We start from the raw sequence: 27829 nt of genomic DNA, 5'->3' as shown, positions 1-27829 counted from the left end.
AATTAACTTTGCAAATTTGCTTAAAAAACAAAAAACCTTTGTTGCACAATAGATCAATGGTTGCCAGACGATGATTTCACAGACTAGGAAAATTACCAAAATTTTGGGGGAACTGACATAGAGTCGCCAAATATTTTCTTTTGCCGAATAAAGACACTACAAGAGGAAAAAAGTCCCCTAGAATCTAGTATCAGAATTATTTCATGAAAGAACATTTTTGTAGTTAACACGAAGGTTGATCCATATGATTTGCTGATTTGTTTTTCTTGTTTTTCGGCTTACATCGTACCTGTTCCGTCCAGGTTCCATACCAGGCTTTTGCACGTGATCCTCGAGAGGGGCCATGCTTAACTTCTCTGTATCGTTCCAATTTTAGCAAATGTGCTGCCAAAGCAAACACCATACCAATCTTTTAAATGATTTCAGTGGTAATCTCACTGAAGATCTGTGAGTAATGAGCTCTATTCCTCTGAGTGATTAAAACCATGGAATCTGAAGCAGAACGCCTATGCTTGAATCCCAGTTTGGCTACTTACGAGCTGTGTGACCTTGGGCAAGTTACTTAACCTCCCTGTATCTTAGTTTCATCATCTCTAATATAACAATATTAATAGTATCTTCCTCAGAGGGTTGTTGTACGGATTATGAGTTAAAATATATGAAGTACTTAGAACAGTGCCTTGTCAAGTTGTATGATACAGGTACTTGCTGTCATTGCTAATCTGTGTATGTCTGGCAATGTCCATATTTTGTCCTCATTCTTGATTATAGTTCAGCTAAGCATGGAATTCTGTGTTGAACTTTACTGCCTTTCAGCAGTTTCAAAATATGATCCCATTTTCTTCTTGCATCTCTCACGGTGGCTGAGAAGTTTGTCTTTCCTTATGGGCAACAATCTCTTTTCTCTCTGATTTGCTTTAAAGTTTTTCTCTCTGTACATTTGATGTTCTGTGGTTTTATGATTCTGTGTCCATGTGTGGATTTAATTTCTTTTTTTCTAGCTCAAAATTCATTTCGCTCCTTCAAATCGAAGACGTCCATCTTTCTTTAATTGTAGAAAATTCTCAATCAGAAGTTACGATTAGATTCTGCTGCAAGTGGTTTTTAAAAACAACTGCAAATCAAAGTGGTTCCTACGAGATAGAAGTTTATTTCTTTTTCACATAAATGAGGCTCTCCAGGTGATGTTTGATGGTGTCAGGGGCTCAGGGACATTTCTACTTTCTTGTTCCACTGTTCATTCTCAGCAAGTAGATTCTCCAGTCAAACTTATCATACCACCTGCACTGGAGCTAGTAGGAAAGAAAAAGTAGAGAGAAGAATCCTACCTCTTCCCTTCAAGGACATTTCTGGAAGTTGTACATGCTGTTTTGGTTACATTCCAGAACACAGTCTTATGGCCAATCCAGGTGTAAGGAAACTGGGAAATAACTGTCTTTATTCTGGGCAACCTAATTCTCAGCTAAAAATGGATGATTCTGTGAAAAGGGCAGAGGGGAGACTGGTTACTGGGAACAGGTAGCAGTCTCCACCATAGCCATTTTTAGTGCAGATTTCACTCCTATTCCCTCTATTGTGTCTTTCTGGAACACTTAGTAATGTTCTATTCTCTGTGCCTCTTTCTTTTTAATATTTCTTTTTTATCTTTTTGTGTTTCATTTTATAGGATTTCTTCAACTCTGCCTTCCAACTTTCTTTTAAGTTAAGCTTTTTCTACTGAGTTTTTAAATTTTTAATCTACTAAGTTTCAAAAAATGATATATTTTTCATCTTTGGGATTTATACAGATTTTTTCCCCCTGAAATATGCCTCTTATTTTTTATGCTGTTCTGGTTTTTCTGTATAGTTTTTATTCTCTTATGTCCAGAATCACTTAAGCTTACTTACTTTGTAGTCTCTTTGCTCTATTTTCTCTAATTCTCCAGGCGTGAATTCTGCTACCTCCCTCCCCCAGAAGATAGGTGTTTTCCATCTCATCTTAGGTATTTCTTTCCACGGTGTCTTATGTCCCCAAGGTTGTAAAGTGTGACTATGGGGCAGTATTGTGTTTTTCTTTTGTCTATACTAGGGTCCTTCGTGTTTCTCTGATTCTTCTGGATCTTTGGTCCTCAGGTTTTTCTGTTGCTACCTTGGTTTGGGTTTTCTGCACTATTACTCAGGAATACACCTGTGGCTCCCACTTTGTGCACAGCTTAGTTAGGGAGGTGTGTTGTCTGGGCGGTAATCAGGTTGCTTCACCCCCTAATTCTCAGGCTAATGGGAGAGAGATTCTAGAATCCTTTTCACAACAGCTGAGCTCCAGCTCCATTGCACGTGGGACCTCAACTCTCATTGCAGCTCCTAAGCTCAGCTTCTGATTCCACTTCTCCAGTTGCCTGTTTAACCTCACCTCTTGATCATTACTTTTTAGTGTTCTCTTTATTGCTGGCATCTGAGGATTTCACTTTCTTGTTTTAGTGCTTAGTTGTGTATTTCAAATGCTTTTGTTTATCGAGCCTTTGTGTAGGTATGATAGGTGCTTCCCTCATCAACTTAGTCCATCATAGTGATAAGAAGTCTAACAAAGAGCATTTTAAACCCCCCAAACAGTAAAGTGACAATTTGAGATTATTGCTTTGATACTCCTTATACAATCCTTGTTTTTTCATTTGCAATGGGCCAGCATTGTCCTGTGCATTGACATTTGGGAATGAATGGACACTGAGAAACTTAGGTTCTGGCTCTGGTTTTGTTGCTTGCTGACTGCCAACTTGGGGCAATTACTTAAGTTCTCTGAGTCTATTAATTAGCTGGAAGATTGACATACATAGTATTATTTGCCCTGCTCCATAGGATTATTCTAAAGATCCAATGAGATAATAGATTAGAAAATGCTTTAAACCTTAAAACACACAAAGATTTATGGTATTAATAGCAATGATAAGGACTGAAAACCATTAGCTCATTCATTAAGATATTTTTTTAAATATTAAATTTTATGAAAGGCCATATTTTTTTGGTAAACAGAAAAAAATCCTCTATCCTGGTAAAAGCTATAATTCTAAGAAATACTTTATAAAGGAACTCCTTGAAAACATTCAAATATGCTTGTGAAATTTAAGAGCACTATTTGTACCAATAGGCAGTTATAATTTTAATAGACTGTGGAATTCATTGTGGAGAGACACACCTTTAGCAGTTAAAGAACAGAGAATTGAACCTGGAAATCATCATTGCATTTTGTTATTATGTGTTTTCTCAAACAGTGGATACTAAACGTCCAATTACATTTTGTAAGGAACCATAAATTTTTTTTTTAAATGCAGAAAACAGGTCCTTATACTTGAAAACATTGAGAACCACCAATCTCGCCTATGGTGGTAGCCTACTAACTGGGCTGTTTGGCCCCAGACCCTCCATCTCTCACTAAAACACACTCCCTAAGACAGAAGGACAATGCCAGTCCTCACTAATGTCTGCGGTCAATTGTGAGGGCTGTTGCAGAAAATCTGTGGTTTACTAATGGCCAAAGTACTAAGTTTGCAAATGATTTACTTAAAAGAAAATCAGACAATGATTGAAGATGGCAGACTGGTCATACACATCTACCACTTACTGCCCACTAAATCTCACAAAAATACATGTAAATAGGTATTGATAATAAAATACAGTTTAATAACACAGGAAAGCAGAGAAACCTACTATCAGAAGAAACAGATTTTTTTTTTTAAGATTTTATTTATTTATTTGACAGAGATAGAGACAGCCAGCGAGAGAGGGAACACAAGCAGGGGGAGTAGGAGAGGAAGAAGCAGGCTCATAGCGGAGGAGCCTGATGTGGGGCTCGATCCCATAATGCCGGGATCACGCCCTGAGCCGAAGGCAGACGCTTAACCGCTGTGCCACCCAGGCACCCCAGAAGAAACAGATTTTTATTAAGTTCTGAAAGATCTGACCAGAGAACAAGTGTTTGGAGGAACAAAACTAAATGAAAGAAAAACCCAGGGACGCCTGAGCGACTCAGTTGGTTGAGCTTCCGACTCTTGGTCTCTGGTTGTGATCTCAGGGTGTTGTGGGATCAAGCCGTGCATGGGGGGCTCTGTGCTCAGTGTGAAGTATGCTTGCGATTCTCTAGTTTTCCCTCTCCCTGCCCCTCTGTTCCTCCCCCCACCTGTACACAGTCTTTCTCTAAAGTAGATAAATAGATGAAATCTTTAAAAAAAAGAAAAGAAGAAAACCCTAACGCGTGTGTAAGAGATGACTGCTGTAGAAGGAGGTTGGCTAGAACTACAAGTTTAGAGCTAACGGATATTAAGAAGTGGAAGGGGCTCTGGGGCATTTATCGATTTAAAAAGTTAGGGAACTGCACGTGGAACAGCAGACCAGTAAGCCCCCCCGTTCTGCACGCATGAAGCACTGGGCAGCTGTGGCGGAATTGACTCACACACTAGGGCTAGAAAAACAGGCCAGGGCTCAAATAGCTACTGACCTCCAGGAGGGTCATCAATCCCACCTCACAGATCGTCTTCAGATCCTGTCTGACTCATATCCCAACCCCGTCCCAAAGTCAGGTGCAGCAGACAGAAACAGTTGACACCGATAGAGATGTGAAAATCACATAATTAAAGGAGCGTATACAACCAAGAATTGCCGAACATTTGAAGAAAAAAAGTACAATACCAAGAAGGGGAGGCATCGTGCTCAACAAACAGAATGTAACAGAATTAAGAGAGCAGAAGAAGAGGTTAAGATGTTAAGCTTTATGACAATGTCCTAAGAGTGATAAGAGAAGCCATCATATCCACAATATAGGAAGAGTCTTATGTATTAAGGAAGCATTTATAGATCTTAGAAATTAAGAAATAAAATACTAATTAAAAATTGTTTTCCATAGATGGCCTGGTATAACAATTGACATGGCTGAAAAGCAGATTAATTAGTAAAAAATTAGTGTCAGGGGACTCTTGCATACTTGGTGGTAAAGTAACATGAAAAAGATAACGAGAGAAAAGTTAGGACACGTAGAAGATAAATCTGAGTGCTCCATCATTCAGCTGGTAGCTGTTCCAGAAGGAGGGAAGAAAGAATGGAGGAGATGGAAGTAATGGAAAGGCTACAGAGTAAAATTTTCCATAGTGAAAGAAACACAAGTATCTTCAGATTGAAAGTATTTAAATTCTATTACCTCTAGTTTTGAGGTTTGACCATTCTCTTCGTTATACTGCAGACTCTCTTTCAGTTTGGTCTCCTTTTTGAGATCTGTAATTTTTGTTGGTGACCTGACCTTTAGCAGGGACTGTTTCTTCTGTGGATTGTGGAAATCTCTCTCCAGGGGGGTTTTGCATTTGCATTTCACCAGCAGGACAAATTTTTGTTAACTTTGTGTCCTATGAGATGTTCTGCATGTAAATTCATATTCCAAACTGGAATGTGGCACAAGCTTGAGGTTTTACTTTCTTACAAAGATTTTAACCACTGTCTCTAGCTGTAGGAAGAGGCAGACTTTTTTGCTGTCTGCCTGGTTCTACAAGTAAAGTTCTTCTAGTCTGCCTTGTACCAAGATAGGCCAACTCTTTGAGGGTTCTAGCTTTATGCAGGTTTCAATCTCAACTCTTATTTTGAAGGCCATAAGTTGCCATCTCTCTTCCACTGTGGCTTAAAATTCAAGTCCTTAGCCTTTAAGACCTCTCTTCATATTTGCTCTCCAACTCCCCCCCACCCTTTCCCACACATGCACTGAAGCTTGCATTCTTTGTGCTCCAATTCTGTTGTATATCTATACTCCAGAAGACCATGCTGCTATTAAAATAATGAGATACTCTACACGTGTTGACAAAAGATCTTTAAGGTGTATGTTGACACACAAATAAACAAGTTCTCTATTTTGGAATATGAGGGTTTCTCTGTTTAGTGAGCTTGGCTATGTATTTGTTTGTTTCATTTTATTCAGCATTTCAAGGTGTGTGTAATGAAAGGGGTTCACTATTACCCTTCATCTTCTGGGTTGTAAGAACTGCAAGTCCCCGATACACAAATATAAAATAATGGCACTCATTCATTTGCAGACTATTAAAATTTCTTTAGTGGAAAAGAAAGGGATAAAGATACACCTATTGTCTTATCAACACTACAGATAATAGTGTGCAACTGACATATTGCCATGGAAATTTGTTGAGCATATAAATACTCTTTTGGCAGCGGAGAGATATTCCACCTACTCCACTGTGTGCAACAGAGCACAGCTCTGACAGATACGTTTTGGCACACCAAATGTGCCAAATAGAAGAGCTGGTAGAATTAACCACACCAAACCCATCTAAAAAGCAAAGACTGAGTTAGTGCTAGAAGTGATCTAAGTAAAATAGAACACAGTTTAGGAAATTTTTTTTTAAAAGATTTTATTTATTTATTTGACAGAGACAGCCAGCGAGAGAGGGAACACAAGCAGGGGGAGTGGGAGAGGAAAAAACAGGCTTCCAGCGGAGGAGCCTGATGTGGGGCTCGAACCCAGGACCCTGGGACCACGCCCTGAGCCGAAAGCAGACGCTTAACGACTGAGCCACCCAGGTGCCCCAGGAAATATTTTTATATTCTGGGTACCCATATGTCTTTGAATTAAGTATGTGTGTGTGTGTGTGTGTGTGTGCATGCATGTGTGCACGCGCACATTTGTGTAACTAGTACCAGGAGAAATGTTTTTAGATTTTTCACACTCTTAATTGCATACAGAGGGACTAAAAGTTTTAGAGTAAGGGTGAAATTTTAGGGTTATAGGAGAACATTATCCTTAAATTGAGACTTTAATTATAGCAATAATGATAATGTAATCGCATTGGTTACTTACTGTTCAATATACATAATCTCATGCGCACTAAGCTTGGGAAGTTGCTATTACCCGGATTTTACAGATGAGGAAACTGAAATCTAGAGAGGTTAAGTAATTTACCCAAGGTCACACAGCTTATAGGTGGTAGAGCCAAAATTCCAACCCTGCTTTGATTCCAGAGAATGATTATTTTATAGGGCCTCTCATAAAAGTTTTGTATTTGTTAATTATGTTCATTTATGTGCAAAACAAAAATGATAATATAACATAGAAATATGTCTCATAATCCACCACTCATTAGAGACCACTCTTAAATTTTTGGTGCATTTTAATTGTCTTTTTTCATTTTCCCATTTATGTAAATTGAATTTTTTGAGGTTATTGATAACAGAAAAAGCAACTGTGAGGGTTCGTATGATTCTGCAGTTTCTCTCCATTCCAAGGATTAGATTTTAATCCGAGGAAGGTAATTTATCCTGACTTATCCTGACTTTTTATTGGTGGATTGAAACGATCATGCCTGGAGAGAAGAGCATTTACTGCAGTGACTTGGAGGATGTCTGCAACCTTCTCCCTTCTCTCAGGACTTCTGGGGCACGCCTTGGCTGCCTCTCTGACGTCTGTTTCTGATAAGTGAGTTTCAGTCTCTAACAGCTCCGGGGAATTTTGTTGGAGACCTGGTGAGATCATTTTGCTTTCCGCTGAGTTTCCTTTTTCTGTTTTTTTGGACTGTTCTGATGAGCATGACCCCAGAGCATTCCGTAATACCTCTGTTCCCTTAGGAACTATTGGTCTACTCCCTGGTTTTATCTCTGTCTGCACAAAAGCTCCATGTCGCTGGAAAGGAAAACAAAGTTGACATTAACCAGGGCACCCGAGTTGCTGGAAGATGCAGCTGTGAACTCAGTTCATGTGTTAACTCAAGTTCTGGCGAGGCAGGCACTCTACTTCTCTGCCTCTTCATTGGCTGTCACCTTACTCTCAGGGGCATAGCAGTTATCAAAGAAACTTTTAAATCAGTGATAAAATAGGGTGTGCCAGAGAATAAAAGGGAAAAGCAGAAAGCCAAAGAAGCAACATCTTATTTCCCATCCTCAAGTTTTCTATCAGTGGGACTGTATAAGACTACCCCTATCACATTTCATTTCTTGCTCTATTGGTTGCTGTGGATACAATAGCGACTACAGTTCATAGACCTCAGGGTTTGTGATCGCATCCCCACTGTCATTTCAACAAAAGACTTGAAGTACAATATGAAAACAAACATCTGCAGTTGGCAAAAAATTCAGCAACTATTACATTTCTGTTTGGCTTTGTAAGTCTTAGCTGCATTCCCCTGCCACACCCACGTGAGCATATCCACCAGTTTATCAGACTGCTTCGATATTACCTTAGTGAATGATTGTAATAATTGAAACCAAACTCCAAAGACCATGATCCAAAATTATGACATCATTCCTTAATTTTAACTATGACATGTTGTTGAGAGTTTATCCCCCTGACAACCACCTTAGTTTGTTGAAATAGACTTTCAGAAAGATGGTTATGACTTGGAAAGGCTTAATGTTCTACCATAAATCTGTCCCATCCTAAAATATCAAATAATTGATTCTGAATACTCTCACCTTTCCCCGGATGGGCTCATTGGGAGTTTTCCTAGCGTCATATTGATGTAAAAAAGAGATGTGTTCTATAAAATTCTTTTGAAGTTCCGCTGATGTATCAGGAGAGGCAAGTGGAACTGAGAAAACAGATTTCGTAAAGTCAGGACAAAAAGTAGATTTGTATATGGAAATATAATCAATATTCATAATCATGCTTTATCAAAAATGCTTAAAACTAAATTTTTTAAGTATGAATAAATATAATGGATGCATCATTCTTTTTCCATGAAAAGAACCAAATCAAAACAATTGAATTAGCCCCATATAGGGAATTCCTAGTACTTTCTAAAACTAATATTAATGCAATAATGGCTTTAAAAATCTGTTAGATATGTCTCTTACACAGAAACCAACCAAAATGTTAGGAAACTTATAAGCACAATTCATTTGTCAACTAATTTTTTACTTCTAGAAAGGCTTTGTGAAATTTATGCATAAGTTGCTCCCAACTAGCACTCACAGAATGACCTGGAAGACTCCAGGGCTGCTGTCCTTGTAGTTGAACATGTGATTCTTTCCATTGCCCATTGACAGATATTCTGAAAATTTGTAAGACTACTAAACCCTTTAAAAATCACTTTTAAATAATCTTTCAAGCTAGGTGATGGGTATATAGGGATTCATTCTATTGGTTTCTCTCTGTTTCACATTTTTAATGACTTTTAAAACTCACTTTATTTTTAGTGTTGGCATGGAAGTTTATAAAAGGATCAGAGCAACTCCCACTATAGTGAGGTAAAATTATGTCAAGGAAAAAATTTTTAATTTCTCCCTTTTATTAAAAAGTCACATATAAGAGGTTATGTACACCTACCATATCTCTGGAATAACATTCAAGAAACTGATAAAGTGACTGCTGCAGGGGGAGAGAATTAGGTCACTGGAGCACAGAGGTGGGTTCACTTTCACTGTATATTCTTTTGTGCCATTTGAATTTTGTACTATATGCATGTGTTAACTATTGAAAAATGAAATTTAATTTTTAAAAAATCTTGCCTTTAAAGTTAGGAAGAATATATAAGAAGGAGAACTATGTTAGTAAATTCAAACAAATTAAGTGTTCATGAATTCAGTTCAATATTCAGACATTGAAATAAACTAATTTTACTACCAGGAATGATGAGTCTTTAAGTATTTATATATTACATGATTTGAAATGGCAATCTTTTCCCTGTTAACAGGGAAAAAAATGTTAACTGATAACATTTTCTTGATTTCTAATTGAGATCAGTTACTCAAAACTCATTTTCTACATAATCATTACCTTTTTTTAGGATTTGCTAGTGTACAAAAGAACAGCAGGTGCCTAAGATTTACTAACTATGTATGGGCAACTGTGACATTGAGAAAAGTCCAGCTATGACTTATACATATTTTTTCTATCATTTAGGAAAAGACTACCGGGTTTTGGGTGAATGCCATAGTCCAGCTCACAGAACATTAGTGTTTTTAGAAACATGGTTTGATAGATTCTTGAATAAAATGAAACAGCTCTAAATTCAGTCATTAATCAGGTGGGGTTAATGGAGTATCCAAAGCATGGGCTTTGGGATAACACAGACATGTTTTCAAATTCTAGCCCTATCACATTTCCTAGTGGTGTGACTTTGGGTAAATCACTTAATTTCGTTGATATTCAATTTCCTCCTCTCTAAAATGGGGATAGTAATTTGCTTTGAGAATTGAAAGATGCTGGGATCAAATTAGAGAGGGTCTTTAAAACTAGGCAAGGGGCCAGTTTTTTTGTATCCTAATGAAAGAGAAAACTGCGGAAGGGAGAAGAAGCATGAATCTGAGGAACTATCGACTGTGAGGAACCCAAAGACGTTAGTGGATGGGGGTGAGGGGTTGGTGGCAGCTGGAGCTGGAGGGTAGGAAGGTCAGATAGGGCCAAGAGAGAATAGGTGGGGGAGAGGTTTTTAAATCTCCTCTTGACACCCCTCCCCCACATCACCTTGGGAAGATCATTGCTTGCCTCGGGCTGAAGAAACTGGCAGCAAGTGGCTAGCCATCTATTGTCAATTTAGTAACTTTCCAACAGCACAGGAGTCCCTCTTGAGTAAGGAGCTGATGAAAACAGGTGCATGCTGCCCCTTTGGGTATTTGCTCTGCTACCATTCCCCCAGCAAACATCAGTACTGGTGGACTGAAAACTTCAAGAGATTGCCTTTTCTTGTGATGCCTCTTTTTAAGAGTTTAAACTGGAGGGGAGGGGTGGTATTCTAACTAGAGGACTGGCCTAGTACAGTGACAGCAAATGGAAATGGTCAAGGTTGGTTTTATGGGGTCTGACACTCTCCAGCCTGACCCTCATTTTCTTTCCTTTAAATTCGCTGGGAGGCACAGAAGGCAGACCCTAGTCTTTACATTATGCCTCCACAGGGCTGTTGAGTCCCCTTGGGGAACATGACCTAAGATAAACTAGACAGACACTATAAAGAAAGACAACAAAATTTAAAACATATACTGTGTGAGGCTGAATAATTAGAACCAGTACTCCAAGAATTTAAAATAAGCACAACAAACACCCTCAAAGACACAGAAAGTGTTATTTATGTGAAGCAAGAAGAAGAGGTCATAAAAAAAATCACATAAATATCAGAAATCAAGCAAAAGGCAATAGCTGAATTTAAAAAGATGAGATAAACAAAAAGACTCATGAACTAGACAGACTGAGAAACTCTCCCAAAGGGCAGCAGTAAAGGATAAAGAAATTAAAATATAAAAGAAAAGCTAAAAGACGCAGATGGTAGAATTCAGGAGACCTAGATAAAGAAACAGAAGGAAGGAAGTAGTTTAAGAAATAATGATGATAGGGGTGCCTGACTGGCTTAGTCAGTGGAACACATGACTCTTGATCTGCAGTCATGAGTTTAAGCCCCATGTTGGGTGTGGAGCCTACTTAAAAAGAAAAAAAAGGAAAGAATGATGATAAATATCCAAGAATTTGAGAAAGATCAAAGACCTCAGATTGAAAGGGCTCACAGATCACCAAGGAGGGTGGCAGGTCCAGGAGTAAGATGAGGAGTAAGATGAGACCCCTGTGTTGTAAAATTCAAGGAGGCACTTACATAGCCCTGGGAGTGAGTGCTTCCTCAAGCTTTGCACCCTGGGTCCCTCACTTCCCTCACTCTCCTCGCTATCCTGCTTGATACATAAGGAAAAACTCACATCCAAGACACTTTATAGAGAAATTTAAGGTCATCTGGGGCAAAGAAAATTCTAAATGCCTTCAAAAAGAGAAGATAGGTTACTTAAAAGGAGGAAAAAACAGATTTATATAAAAACTCACAGCAACAGCATTGGACACAAGATGATAATTGATTAATATTTTTAAAATGTTAAAAAGAACTTTAAGTCCCCAACTTTTATATCCAACCGAACTGTCATTCAGCAGTGAAGCCAAAATAAAAAATACTGGGAGACAAAGAAGTCCTCAGAATATTTCCCCATATAAAAGGTCTACTTCAAAAAATTCCAAGAGGAAGAACCCAAATAAGAATAGAAATAAATTAAGAAAAGTGTGTGCCTAAGATATATAGAAGAAAATAACAAAATTTTTTATTACTTTAAAAAGTCAAGGACTAAAGAACAAAAAAAAATAAGTATTATACCCATAACAACTCAGACTAAAATTCTACTGTTATTAACATATTAATGGAGATATTGGTGAAATATACATATATACGTATATGTATATATATATATGTAAAGTATATAATATATATGTATATATGAAAAAAGTAGTAAAATGATTTCAAAGGAAAAGAAGAAGCTGTCATTATTGTAGGTAACATGATTACCTGAATAGAAACACCACTGAAATCAACAAAGTATGAGAGTAAGAGTGTAGCAAGGTAAGCAGTTAAGTGTATAAAAATCAAAACCATAATCTACTAGAAAACAAAACAAAATAAGATATGCTGTCTGTGGGAACAAAAACTGTACAATATCAAGTTTTTAGAAACTAACAACAAGACCCGTCTACAGAGAAAAATTTTAAACTCTCTTGACATAAAAGTAGAACTGAATAGACTTTCCATAACATACAATATGTTACTGTAAAGGTGACAATTTTTCCTAAATTAATGTATAATGCCAACAGAACCTAATCAAAATTCTACCTGGGTATTTTGAGGAATGTCATAAATTCTAGAGTTTAAATGGAAAAATAAAGGTCCATAATTAGGTCAACTCTGAAAACGAAGAGCAAGGAATGGGGACTTTCCCTATCAGATATTAAGCTAAAAACCCAGAAAATTAAAACATGTTAGTACTGATCCATGAACTAAAAATTAATAGTAGTGACAGTTCTATTTATATAGGGAACTCTAACATACAAGTAAGGAGGTCCTACGAGTCAACGAGGAAAGTGCATAGACTGTTGAGTAGATAGTATCCAGGAAACTTCTTCACTCTATGGAGTGAAATAGGTTCCCTATTTAACATTGCACATAAAGGCAGATGCTAGGATTAAGATATGATTATGGAAGGCAAAATTATAAAAGCAAGGAAAAAAAATGAAGGAGAATATTTTTGTGACATTAAGGTAGAAAAATTCTTCATAGAAAACACCCAATGTGCAATCCATAGGTGAAAAGTTGACAAACTTGATTACATCAAAGTTTAGGACTCCTAGTCAGTGAACAGCGCCACAGACAAAGAAAGCAGTGAGATTGGGAGGAAACATTTTTAACCTGAAAACTAAAAGGGATAGGACATCAGTGAGAATGGCAGAGTAAGAACCTCCAAAAAGCTGCTCTGTAATAGTGATGAGAACATCGGCAACTCAAAATCAACTTTGAGGACTCTGGAAATTAACTAAAAGCTTACAACAATCCAAGGAGCATTTATTCAAGAGAATGGCTTAATCTCTGTGGTGAAAGCAAGCTTTATGGCATTTTAACTTGCCCAGTTTTCATGCCTCTCTCCCCACCTGTACAGAATCCTTGAAAACCAACAGCCCTGCAATTACAATGAAACAATATTTAAAAATGAAAGGCTTAAGGAAAGAAATATTTTTCATTTGCAATACTAAATCTGAGATGTTAATGTAAATTGTAAGTAACTATAAATAACTCTTCCTATATACAAAGGCCCCCTTTGAACATTAAAAATCTTACATTGAAACATATTACTCTCCAAAGATTAACAATTGGACTTCCTGCGGGCTCGACAGAAGACAATGGAATAATATCTTCCAAGTGTAAAAGGTCAATAACCATGAACCCAGAATTCTATACCCAGCTCTACTTTTGTCCATTAGAGTGAGGGCAATTTAAAGACATTTTCAAACAAAAGAAAAGTGAAGAGTTGGCTACTCCTAAACTCTCATGGGAAGAACAATTGAATGACACGTAGTAGTCCATTCCATTGGTGGCCCTACCTTAATGGTCTCCCACTATTCCCATCCTTATACAGCCCCCTCCTTGTGAATGTGCACTGGCCTTGTGATTGGCTTTAACCAATAGGATGTGACAAAAGTACCACTCTGCCAGTTCCAGGCATAAACCTTGAGAAAGCCTTTCAGCTTCTGTTTCTGCATTTTGGGGAGCCCTGAGCTGCTACATAGGAAGTTCAGCTACCCTGCTGGAGAGCTCACATGGAGGGACTGCATGTAGAAAGAGAGGCCTGGTCATTCCAGCCTCCCAGCAAGTCCAGTCCTCAGATGACCCACCAAGTGAATACAGCCACACAAGTGTCCACCACCCAGACCAGCCTAAGAACGGCCCAGCTGAGCCCGGCCCAGATTACAGAATCCTGAGCAAATAAAATGATGGTTGTTTGAAGCCTCTAAATTTTGGGGTGACCTGTTATGCAATTAAGAAACAGAAATACTTGAGAACAAAGTCAAGTAAATCAATTAAAATGAATTATGTTTTAAATAGTGATCTACGGGCGTGTGGGTGGCTCAGTCAGTTAAGTGTCTGCCTTTGGCTCAGGTCATGATCCCGGGGTTTTGGGATCAAGCCCTGTGTCGGGCTCCCTGCTTGTGGGCAGCCTACTTCTCCCTTTCCTCCCCACTAGTGCTCTCTCTCGCTATCTCTCTCTCTCAAATAAATAAAATCTTAAAAAAAAAATAGTGAACCTCCTAGAATCTCAAAAATAATCACTTAAAAAAAAAACCTTTATGGGAACTAATAAAGGGAAAGAAAACACATCTGAGCTATTAGAGAAATTCCTCACTCAGATATTTTATCTATTAAAATTAGACATAACTACCATATTCATTTATGCAAATATATGAGACTTTTAAAGAAGCCCGCAATAGCGAAGAACATCTAAGTAGGAAAACATCAAAGCAGATATTCAAGTTCTTAGTGGTTATTCTACTTCAGAATTCAAATTGAACCCAAAATAATTACTTAAAAGAAGCCTTGTTACATGAGGATTACAAAACATAAGGCAAAGTCCATGAAGAATGTTTGAAATCCACTCTCTGTTTCTTGGAAACTTGATCTAATTAAAATAGAAATTTTCTAAACAAGGATATGCCAAACAAGTTGGTGTCTAGCCATCTATATTTTATCAACAAAGCCAGAATTTATTCAAACACACAACTTGATCCTTTGATTGGTGGGAACTCAGCAACTTTTACTTTGGGAAATTTTCTTAACTGTGTGTGTGTATCTACTTAAAAAACATTCATCAGTAATATTTTTCTATCAGAAACTCCATTCTTCTAAGTAGTATTTATTTTGATCTTATATAAAAGTATTATTAATATAAAAAATAATGGTATAGCTTTTCAAAATACAGTGAAAAAACTTGAACAAAACTATAGCAAGAAATCATTATTAAGCTACACCTTGGTGCAAAAGAAGCAACACAAACTGAAGCCGACTCTAGAAAATTATTTTTAATGATAATAGTAATCTGATTTTGCAATTCAAGAAAATGTTAAAATATGAAGTCGTTGATAAAGACTCAAAGTTTTATTTATTTTATTTATTTAAGTAGGACTTTCCTCACAAATTAGATCAGCCTTCCCAATTTATAAAGTTTTATGATATAAAACCCAAAGTGAACGCTTATAGCGACTCAGATATGGAGCCCAGCCGTTTGTTGAAGTGACCATGGATGGCAGCCAGGAAATTGTGTGGTGGTACAAGAATAAAGGGCACTTTCATTATCAGCACAAGATGACATTGCTGAAATGCCAAAGACCAGGCGTAATGAAGTGGGCTGATGGAACAGAATGACCAGGAGATGACTTTTAATTGGTATGATGCATGTTTGCAGCCACATTTTCCATGGCTGTATGCATATGCACATATATACACATATATGTAAAATCTGGAATATACAAACTAGTGTATGTACATATTTTAAACTGTTACACTAAAATATTTCCTCTTAAAAGCCCTTTTCACTAGTATCCAAACAGTCTCCAAAATATGAATAAATTGCAGGCCTATATTGTGGTGTGTATGTTAGTGTAAATTACATTATGTCCAAATCTGTTGAATAATATGTAATTATCATTAAACTATTCAATAAATATTTGTTGAGTCTAGGCATCATACTAGCACCTGGGATACAATAATGAATTTGGCCATGAGAAACACCAGTAAAAGAACAGAGACACAGAGACAGAGGGAGGAGGAGGAGGAGGGTGGGGAAGGGGGAGGGAGGGCGAGGAAGGAAAAAGTGAGACTTCCACACCTGGTTTCCAAAGCTAAATTCCAACTAAACACCTAATGTAGTACATTGCAATAATTAATAACAGAAATAGCTTCCATTTGTTGTCTCCTATGTACCAAGCACTGTGGTAGGCACTTTACATATTTTTTATTTCTCCTAACAATCCTGCAAAGTAGGGGTTATTATTCCCACTTCTTGAATTGAGGAAATAAAATGATGAAATTTAAGTAATGAGCCTAGGATCAAACCACTATAAGTGTTAAAGCAATATTAAAATCTACGGGGAGGGAGTATTGATGGTGATAGGTGGCCATGATTTCCAGTTAAGCGTGACAAATTCAACTTGTGCGTTTCCCCCATTCCCTCCCAAAACACCAGTACAATGATAATAAAGACCTTAAAAAGCTTAAATCCTTAGTAAAAAAGAGAACTAAATGAGAGCAAAGATACTAACAAATTTGGAAACTGGGAAGTAGGTAGTTAAATGGCAGTGACCTTGAGTAGACCGCAAAGAACCTGGAAGCTAAGTGCTCGTGGGGAATGGGTGGGGTCCCAGTAAGGTTCAAAAATGGAGGCACCTGACAGCTCTGGGGCAGGGAGCACGGACAAGGTGAAGTTGCCAACAGAGGGCTATTGGAGAAATTCCCAGATTTTTTGTTCCCCACTCCAGGCAGAGGTTTGGAGGACTCCACTCCGGGAAAATAGACTGGCTCAACGGAACAGACCTATAGGCATTGATGTTGGCGGGGGGCTGAGCCTTGCCTGGTCATCCTAGAAGAAACCTAGCGCTCTGCTCTCATCTTCTACCATGTCCCATACTGCACTTGAGTAGAAGCAACCACTCCTTCTGAGAAAGAACGGGGATCTGACTGGTTACTTAACCAAAAAAGTTAAAACAAAGAATCATAGAATATTATGTATACTAAACTTAGACACTTTATTTTAACCAGTTCGGTCACCACATTTTTATTGGAAAGCCAATGCATTTCCTTTGCAGAAGTAGCCATTGATTGGAACTGCACTTTGTGTTTCTTGTGTGAACCAAACCCCTAATGTATCCTTTCTGGTTTGTTTCTTTAAAACAGAATGGAAACTTAAAGACCTATCCGAAATAAAATGACTGCAGAATCTTTCAAGATTTAAAAAATTCACTCCAGCTCCTCTTTTATAGTGATTTTGTCCACACCTAATTCGCACTTTTAAAAGTTAGTGACTTTTTGGGGTGCCTGGGTGGTTCAGTCAGTTAAGCGTCCAACTCTTGATTTTGGCTCAGATGATGATCTCCGGATCGTGAGATCAAGCCCCACATCTACTTGTCCCTCTCCCTCTGCTCCTCCCTCTGCTCGTGTTCTGCCCCCCCCCAAATAAATAAAATCTTTTAAAAAAAAAAGTTAGTCACCTTTTGGCAAGCCTTTCCAAAGTATTGAACTTTGATTGTATTATAGAAACTCTCTTAGTACTCAGATTTTAATTTATAAGAATAAGTAAATTATGGAAATACAGTAACAAGTACACAGGCATAAATTGTTTTGAAAATAATCATGAATTTCAGAGAACATTCTCTGCCTCCTTGGTCTGAGTTACATGCCCCTTCTTGAAATGTCCCTCTCATGATATCGTGAGCAATAGGAGATAGATTCCACAGATAAACAGGACCATGTAGGCCATGGTGAGGAATTTGAAATTGACTCTAAAAAAATGAGAAGTAACTCATCTAATGGAGGAAAGCGATATCATTCGTGTTTCTAAAAGATTCTTCTCACAATGGTGTGGAAAACATATTTTGGAGGAGAAAGAGAGGAAACAGGGTAACAGACGCTGTACATTAAAATTTGGAGTATATTTTGGAGATAGAAGTGTCAAGGTTTGCTGATGGACTGGATATAGAGGGTAGAGAGCTTTGGAATGACTTCTAGGTTGTCAAAACTTGAGGGGGAATAGAAGTGGCATGTACTGAAAAGAGGAAAACTGGCAGGGGAGAGGTTGGAGTGGGGGAAATGAGCCATTCTATCCTAGCCATGTTAAGTTTGAAAGGAGATTAGCTCTCCAAGAAAAGATGTTAGGTAGGTGGTTGGATGGGAGTTCAAAGTTCAGCAAAGACTCAGGGGCTAGAGGGATCAATTGGTTCTTATATTAGTTCTTTAACTTCAACCTTCAATTTCAATTTCTTGTCACATCTGCTTTGGGTACTCATGTTAAATAAAGATATTAGCACCCTTTCTATTTCCCATCTTCTGTCAACTGTTGATGTGCTTTTCTTGTAAAGGCCAATAACAGAATTCTGTTCTGTAAGCACATTTAAAATTTCTGTACTGTGTCTCTATAATGCTAAAAGCTAAAAACTATAAAATTGCATTTACAATATAATATATGAAATTTGTTCACATAAGGGGCAACTATCATGCTAGGACTACATTTCTTTCTCACTGGGTCCAAAGCCTGGTGCCACCTGAAAAAGAGAGGTTCTAGTATTTGTGTTAAATAAATCCTCTTTTCTAAGTAAAAAAAAAAATTTCCCCTGGAAACTTTGAAGACAGAACTCCATTGTGCTTTTGCTTCAGTGCTGCTTCATGCCATACTGATTCTTAATTCTTCGATAGTGACTAATTTTTCTTGCTCTTATGGAAACTTACAGAATCTTCTTTTTAATAATTGTTGCTTTGCAATTTCATGATGATATATAGGTTGTATCTTTTGTCCCTTCATACTTGGAAGCCCTCAGTAGACTCCTTGAATGCCTCTCTCTTATATTGGGAAACTTTCTTATTATTCTAGAGGCTGGGTGGAGTACTGGTTTTAATTAGAGGTAGACTGAGTTCAAATACCAGTTGTTTGCTCTGTAGCCTTGGGCAAGTTATTTAAACCTTGTGCTTGCTTTCTTACCTGAAAAATGAGAGTATTAATAATATTACCATACCAATATATTCCTTAGGGTTGGTATGAGAATTGAATGAGTAATATTTAGGAAGTCCCATAAACTGGCATATAGTATGTGCTCAGTAAATGTTATGTGTTGATAATTATCTCCACCTTCAATTTTATTCCTGACTTTTCTGGAGCTCCAGAAAAGTTGGACCTCCCAGACTGATTCTCCACTTTGCTTTGCTTTTCTCATAATTTCTAGTTTTTTGTTCTTGTTGCTGTTGTTGTTTTATGGTCTGTGATGCTTCCTTGACTTTACCCTCCAAACATTAAAAAAAATAATCTGGCATAATTGTAATCTTTGGCCATCCATTCATAAACTAAGAATAGGATAAGAGATCAACTTGAATTACAGAAAAAGTCACTGTGTGGTAATTGACCAGCTGGCTGAGACACTGGGCTCCACTAGTCTTAATGTTGGTGTAGAAAACAAGGTTCATGACCCCAGTGGTTATTTACAAGACAGATTTTCAGGTCACCCTTGGATTCATTCTTGCCTTCTGCTTTGCCTGCTGACTGAGCCTCCAGCTACTTTGGGGTTTTATCAGGAGGATTAGCTCTTTGCTGCTTTTCCCTCTATCTTTTCTAGGCTATTGCTTCTTTGCTTTCTTTAATCCATCAACGAGTTTTCATTCCTTTCCACACCGCAGAAAGTTCTTCTTTCCATTCTCTTTATCTTTATGGGTTGATTGCTTTACTATCACTTAATAGAGTCTTGGGAGGTGGGGGATTTAGACGTCTGTGCTCAGTCTACCTTCCTGAATCAGACTTCATTACCTTTCTAAAGGAGAGATCATGTTACAGATTATCTAACAGTCCTCTCCATTAACTACCACCCCTGAAGTAGAAATCATGCTGAATATGACCATTTTCTAATGTTCTGAACTTCAATCTACCTGCCCTTTGTATCCTTAACTAAACTGACCAGATCACAGAGGCCTGAAGGCTAAAATTAAGTAAGGGGCTGTTGACCACTAAAAGTAATCCTTTGTTGTCTACTGTCATGTTCAGAAAATTACTTGAAATTTAGCTTATGAACTTTTATATGGAGTGATAACCAGAGTGGGTACTCAATAAATACAATTTTGTTTTGAGTTGATCATGCACTTCTCTTTAAGACTTGCTAAATTCTACTCTAGCAGTAGAGATGACTAGGGCGCGTGGTAGCAAACAGATAGAAGCTGACTAAATTTATTATAATAACATTGTCAGGTAAATAACTTTGAGATCTGACAGTGTTTTAACGGTCGACCCATGTAACAGTATTTCCTGCATTGTTTTGTGGGATACCAGTCACGTGAACTAACCTCCCCGAGAAAGGGTGAGGTGGTCAATAGTGGGGAAAACGTAACATTCTTTATTCCTCTTCTTGGAATGCATTATGCTTGTGCTTACAGTAAGGGTTTTAGGAGTTCTGTGGCTTAAAAAATCTGTTTAGCTTCATAAGTTCAGTTTTTACAAAACTCGTTTGACCACTTCCCTCTTTCTTTGAGCACCATCTATAAACATCATAAGGAACTGGTGTCCCTCAGAGCGCGCTGGAGGAATACTGCCGTAGGCATTGCCTACAATTTTAGTAGTTATACTTTTTAAAATTTGGTGGCAACAATAATGAGCAGAATGCTACTAAGTATATGACTTGGAGGCTGGTGTCATCAGTGATCAAGCCAGTTTTCACTATCCTGTAGTAAATATGTTTGGAGGGATGGGGGTTCCATTCCCACCCCAAGAAGGGATGAAGGGCTGCATTTGCTGTATGTGTATTTTCAACTCCTGTAGAGAAGTAATTTTCTCAGGAGGTGCCAGTACATTTAATACACCCTAATTTGATAGCCGCAACCCGAGAGAACGGGAAAGAGGTTTGATCACAGCTAACCTTACCTATTCCACAAGAAGGCTTTTGCAACTTGCTGTGTCTGACTGGCAAAACCAATGGACATGCTGGTTTTTGAAAGTCACTCCTCTGGGTGCTCTTAGTGTCATAAGGTGGTTGGAAGGGATGCTCCAGTCTTTTGCCATGTGACCACCAGTCACCCTTTATGGGAAAAAAAATTGGAAACACAAAATTGGATACTGTAGAACATTTTCATGTGCTGCCTGATGTCTGTGAATGTTCGGTGATTCGATTCAATAAGCTATTGGATATTCTAGTCCTAAAATGGAATTCTGAAATCTAGGGATAAGTATATTTTTACAAAGACTGAATTTTTAAAAAGGTACTTAAAAGTGAATTATCGCATGTTTTTAGCTAAAATATAGCTGCTAAATTCTTAAACTACTTTCTGTCAACAGATGGAGTGGTAAAAATCAACCAAGTAGTTATATTTCTATGTTTGGTACTACCATTTTATTGTATATATGTATTTACATTAGATGGCTTGATTTAATCTAAAAATTATGTTCTATACTTTTCATTGTGGAAATACAGATAATGTATTATCATCTAAGGTGGTGGTTTTCATAGTTTTCAGTCCATGATCCACACCATGAGATAGATTTTGCCGTGCAAGGACATCCAATGTATACACATGCGTAAAACTCAAAGTTTCACAATATTTAGTCTTACTACATGCAGTGCGCTTGACTATTTTTCTGTTTTATCATTTATCTCTTCTATTTCATTTCACAATGCTAGCTGCAACCCACATTGCTTTATAACCCATGAATGCCTCAGTTTGAAAAACTTTATTCTAAGGAAAAATATCTCCAATGTTACTGAATTTTTTATGGTAAAACCTGACTTAAGTACCCAGGAAAGGGAGAATTGATAAATTCTCCGTGAGCACATATTAGAATCTGATCTTTTAGAAGATGTGAAAAGAATGAGGGGAAACTTACTCAACTTAATTCTAAGGAAACATTTTTTTTAAAAAATCTGGTTGATCAGGTAGACTTAAGACAACATTGGGAAAAGGCAACTGTGACACCTGGGAGTTCCTGGATATTATTAGACAATGAAAGTAACCTTGGGTATAATCAAACACCCACTTTGGGCTTTGAGGAAAGAGATCAGGCTTTTAAAAAAATCAACCATGATTTTGTAGTCAGAGACTTGAAAAATACGATTCAAGGGAATGCATATGAGATTCACATAAGTAAAATTCTGACAGTGCAATTGAAGCTACAGTGCTGTGAAAAGTCTGAGGCATTTGAAGACATCTATCTGACTCCACAGGGAGCCAGCTCCCAAAGCAGCTTAGTTTCTAAAAGACAGGCATGTATAAAAGAAGTGTACAATATCGAATTAAAAAAAATAATATCATGGAGTCACCTTGTCAGGAGATTGTCAGGAAGCTTAGAAGAAATTCATGAAATATGCCAAAGGCAGCAAAAATAGGGTTTTCTGGGAGAAAAAAAATTCTGTTATATCGAGAAATCACAGAAAGGCTAAGAATCTGAAGAAGAGTACCCAGTTCACAGCTGAAAGTCAGAACTCCTCGACTTTAGGTTCTTCGTTAAGGGAAATTATCTTCAAACTGAAAAAGACAGGATGAACATGGACCTACGAGGGAACTGAACCCTGACTAACAGAAGAGAGAGTTAGATCTCACCTGGCAAGCTTAAATGAATGCCAGTTTTAGGCCAATGACAAATTGTAACCCGGGGTAATGAATAAGTTTGCAGAGGTCAAAGGAATTCAGGAATTGGGGAGTTTTGGAGAACAGGCGAGATGGGCTGAAAGATGAATTACAAAGATTAAGACTACTTGATGTCGATCCTGGGAGTTCTAGAACAGATTACCAAACAGATGGTGTCTTCTCACTATCTGGCTGAAAATAGTCATATCTAACTGTTGTCAGAATGCCTGCTTCTTGCGGGCCTCCTCCACTGCACGGTTATGATAGTGCTTATTATGCCCCAAGTTCTCAGATTTATAGGCCTTTTCTCACTTACCCTCGCCGCGATTCTGCGAGTAGATACACCCACTTTACAGATGAGAAAACTGCTGGGAGATTAACTTCCCCAAAGTGTGTCCCTAGCAGGCAGCGGAGCTGTCCAAGTCAGACCCCTGCCCCCATCCGTGCATGCCTCTCATTTCTGTGCTAATTGCATTATCAAATCTGCTGCAGAATGCAAAGCCAGATAACCACAAAGATACTTAAATTATTTCAGAAGTGACAATAAAGAGATATTAAGTACCTTGAGAAAGATCTTCTATGAAAAGGTTTTAAGGAGTATACTGTATATTATCTTTTTTTGCTGATCAAGAACTTACTTTGCTAACACCCAGCTTACTGGGTAAGTGACTCTGGAATGAGCAAACTGCTAGCAAATGCCTGGCAACATTCAGTTATTTTTTGAACAAGAGTATATTGCGAAAGTTACCCTAAAAGCAGAGATATCAATTCACCCCTCAAGGTTTCTTATGAATTTAGAATTTGACCAAAATGTTCTCTTTAATTTCACAAAATATAAAGGAAATAATGAACAATGTTTCCTAAAGTGTGACGTGAAGACTGGAAGACCTCAGAGTTGGGGGAAGTGTTCTGATTAGTGTTGTAAATGGGGAGAAGCTTCACTTCGGCAGAATGAAATCGTACAGTTCCAAAAATGCTGTTTTTCTGTTTTCTATTTCTGGATAGCCTGCCCTTTGCCTGAAGAGTCTGGTTTGTTCCTGGAAGAGTGAGAATGTATATGGGCCTGCGCACATGTGCATGCCATTTTGGTACAAGCATTTGCTCAAAAGATTATAAGATTAAAGAGATAGGTGGAAGCTTGTTTTTTCCTTCACCCCATGTGGAAGGGAAAGACTAAGTGTAAAAATTAACTGCTCTGTGCACCATCACTTGAAGTGGATTGTGAGGGGCTGACGTGAGTTATTTATGATGAAATAAGCCAAACTGGGAAAAGTGTTCTACTGTATTTGCTTTGTCTAGGCTTCAGGGTCAGTCCACCTCTTGCAGATTGTGGAAGGGGTTTTGCCTAAAGAGATAGTTGCTCTCAGTTCAAAACTTTGGACCCAGAGAAAGCAGGACGCCTTCCCTTCAAGCCCAAGGCCAGTCTTCTTTCATGCTCCAGGATAACAGTCATTGCAGCTCCGTGGTATGGAGACATCTGGAGATTCCTGAGGAAGAGACTCCCACTAACCTCCAGCCCTGGAAGACCTGATGACCATTGTACTGTGAATCCCTTAACCACCTTTGGAAACCACTGTGGGACAGTCTTTTTATACTTCTGCTATCTCTAAGCCTTCCGAAGTGCATTAGAAGACATTAATTAGTTTTAATTCTTTGGGAAATTAAGGGAGAGTCTTGGGAGGAGAAGTAGTAAAAGTAATCGGGGCGTCCTGGAGAAGCCAGTTAAGAGAATGCAAGAGGCAGTAGGTAGAACCACATAGCAGGATCCTGGCAAAGATGGCTGCCGCTGGTGGTGGTCCTCTGTGGAACACAAAATCCTGCTTTGGGGATTCCTAGGGAAATACGGACTTTTGACAACACCTTACAGAGAATCACATTTTATTAGAGGAGCTTTAAGGCTTTAAAACACTGAAGTGTTATGGGAAACACTAGAGTTACATTGTATCTATGTTCATCTCTATTTTGCTGTGGATATCAGGAGTGCAGAAAATACCTCTTTTTAAGCAACTCATAATGTCCCTGATAAGTTATTCCTAAATTGTGTTCTGTGGAATACTAGTTCTGTGGAATACTAGGTGTAATGTAAAGGAGGTTTCCAAAGTTAAAGAAATTTGGAAAATATTGAGGTAAGTAAAGTGAAATAAGTTTATCACAGGATTTCTTAGAACCTTTATATATAAATGTCTTTGTGAAGTTGTAAGATCTAAATAAATAGCTTTTCCAAAATGTATTTGACTTTGGAATGTTATTTTATTGAGCACATAGGAAGGGCTAATGCTTTGAAACATACACTTTGAAACATAATGACCTAATATAATCTCTTTTAAAATACCAGTATTTAAAAACACAAGACCACCAAACGCCTGTGATTGAAAGTGACTGAGCTACAGCTCCTTTTTACTTTTTCTGGCACCCCCAATTTTATCTCCCTATGTAGAACTGTATGGTTGTTTCATGTAAGTATCTTAAAAATAAGTAAAATCAACCAATCTGGTGTTAGGTTCTTGAGCAAAATACATAAAACAGCAGATATGTCACTTTAAATATTAGGCAACGTTATTTTCTTTACTCTCATGTTACAGCCAGCACTACTATAAACCAGATAATTTTTTAAAACAACCAAACTAAACTTTAAAGAGAAACCTGCCATCTAAAATAAAGGAACAAAGTGTACAGATATGTGAAATGAGCATTCTTTATTACTCCTCGAGTACGTGGAAATGAGTACACTTGAGATTGCTGTTTTTGTTCTTTAAATATGAACAGTGCCCACTCCACACCCAAGACAAATACCCTCTGAACTCCGTGATGCGTCTTCAGTCTTTTTTTATACCTCCTCACTCATGTCCACCGGCAGCCTCTCTTCCCTGCCCTCTCACTTCATCTCACACTCCCTTTCACCATCTCTTAAAGGTCTCTGATTCATTTAGCTTTTAGCGCCAATGCACAGGGGTGCTACTGCTCCTGTGTGGACCCATCTGGACAGCAGCTCCTAACATGACCTTTCTTAAGACACCTATAAACTAGGAGTAAGAGAAAATTCGTTGACTAATTTTTGAGATTTTTACATTTTGTATCTCCATTCTCAAACCCATTTCTTTTCCTTAGTATCTCCAAGGTAAGGATGGGTTCAGTTAATAGCTTGGTTTTAATTCAGCCCTGACTTAAAGCTCAGGAGAGTCATTCATTAACTTTTAGTGAAGTCATGGGAACTTCACTAACCTGGACCAGACTTATTTCCTGAGTGTAGACCTGGACCATCAATATCTTAAATCCCCCAATAATTGCTTGTTTATAAAACAAAATAGCCTTGAAACTGCCCGTGTAAGGTTTTATTACACGACATGAATGCATATTTGACTACATTAATTCCTGCCCCAAGAAGATCTCCCATTCACACACAGTGCCCTGGTGTGCTATCTATTTTACAACAAAAACACTGGACATTACTGATGTGAAGACAGGTCCCTAAAAGCAATCTCCATTTAAATGTTAAGTTAAATCACAACCACACACAAACTCATGTGGCAAAAGGAACTTTGCAGCTGAGATTAAGTTAAACATCTTGGGAAGAGGACATTATCTAAGATTATCTAGGTGGGCCCAACATAATTACTCTGATCCTTGGGAGAGGGAGGCAGGAGAGTCAGAGAGAGATTTGAAGATGCCATGCTGCTGGCTTTGAAGAGGATGGGGCCATAAGCCAAGGAATGCAGGCAGCTTCTAGAAGCTGGAAAAGGCAAGGAACTGGATCTTCCCTTACATCACCTTCAGAAGGAAACCAGCCCTGCTAATAGCCAATGAGAATGATTTTGGACTTCTAAGCTCAAGAAATGTTGAGAATAAATTTGTTTGCTTTAACCTAGTGTTTAAATTTGTGGTAATTTGTAACATAAGGAACAGGAAACTAACAATAAATTACACTTCAACAAACCTAAGTTTAAAGAAACAAGATGAATATATTTAGTATGATAGTGAATAAAAGTATGGTTTGACTAAACCAACCGTCCTGGGTCAGAAACACAACTGTGACATTTGCTTACATAGTAATTTACTATGTAAATTACAAAGAAGTAATTTACTTCTGTGTGGTATGTTATCTATAAAATATTTCTAATACTACCTCCTAGAAACCGTCCTGGGTCAGAAACACAACTGTGACATTTGCTTACATAGTAATTTACTATGTAAGTTACAAAGAAGTAATTTACTTCTGTGTGGTACGTTATCTATAAAATATTTCTAATACTACCTCCTAGAAACTGTTGTACAGATTAAAGGATATAACTTATCTAAAACACTTAGCTCATCCCTAGCACTTCACACCTTAAATAAACGGTAGCTATTATTTTATAGAGAGTATCATGGGAAATATTTATATTAGAATATGTAACACAAATACAATATTATACATTTCTTCAGTATCTGCCAAACACTACTAAATGGCTATAATCTGACCCAATCTAGAAAAACGATTATTTGGATTCCTTCCCTATTTATATATTGTTTGTTTGCAACAGTTATCTGGAAGAATAGTCTCAGGTTACTGCTTTTAACTATTGGATTATAAAAAGTATTAGTCTGAAATATATCACATCCTTTATGTAGTCTGTGACCAAATTATCCTGCAAAACAGCTTCTGAATCTAAATCTGTATTTGTATATAAGGAACATCTATCCAACCTGCTTTTCTGGCCCTTTTTTGGGATCTATGTAGGGAACCGGTTCATTGAATGTTCTTGCATTTGTATGAATGAATTTTGCATAATATATACGTCCTCTCCCGACACATGGTTTTGAATGTTGTATACTTTTTCCAGGTTTTTTGTCATGTTTGATTTCTTCTTCTTTTTCAGTTACATACACTATACCAGCATCTTCTATTTTATGCTCTCTGAAAAACAAATAGTAAATAATGTACCCCAATGAGCAGTTTAGGACTGTGTCATAATTGTATAAAATAAAATTTAAATATATTGCAAGTATCGGTCAAGACAATTTAGGCTTTATTAATAGTTATAAGGGACTTGTGCAATTAAAATATGGAAGGGTATCTTCTCATTTTACATCATATAAAAGATAAAGGGATTTGTGTTAATCGTGATTATTCATAGTGATATACCAGCACAGTGTACAGAGTAGTGATCTGATCATGGTTACAGATCCTATTTGCAGCATTTATTCATGAAGGTAAGTTACATGCTAATGTTAACTCA

At 37.6% G+C, this 27829-nt stretch overlaps 1 protein-coding gene and 1 non-coding gene across 2 annotated transcripts; both read right to left on the bottom strand.

Moving 5' to 3' along the window:
• Nucleotides 1-294: 294 nt before the first annotated feature.
• On the bottom strand, nucleotides 295-400 carry LOC123786179 (U6 spliceosomal RNA). Its single transcript, XR_006777908.1, has one exon. It is a non-coding gene; the product is annotated as a U6 spliceosomal RNA (small nuclear RNA).
• Nucleotides 401-6309: 5909 nt separating this feature from the next.
• Nucleotides 6310-27602, bottom strand: CIMIP6 (ciliary microtubule inner protein 6; the record flags this gene model as incomplete). Its single annotated transcript, XM_045787979.2, has 4 exons — nucleotides 6310-7642; nucleotides 8431-8546; nucleotides 20917-21070; nucleotides 27297-27602. Coding segments are annotated over 4 exons (942 nt in total), but the record flags the coding sequence as incomplete, so codon positions are not given.
• Between the last annotated feature and the right edge of the window lie 227 nt (nucleotides 27603-27829).

The sequence above is a fragment of the Ursus americanus genome, chromosome 7, assembly GCF_024610735.1.
Source record: "Ursus americanus isolate L20-20 chromosome 7, mUrsAme1.1.p, whole genome shotgun sequence".
Classification (NCBI taxonomy): Eukaryota; Metazoa; Chordata; class Mammalia; order Carnivora; family Ursidae; genus Ursus; species Ursus americanus.
This window is presented reverse-complemented; position numbering and strand designations above follow the sequence as displayed.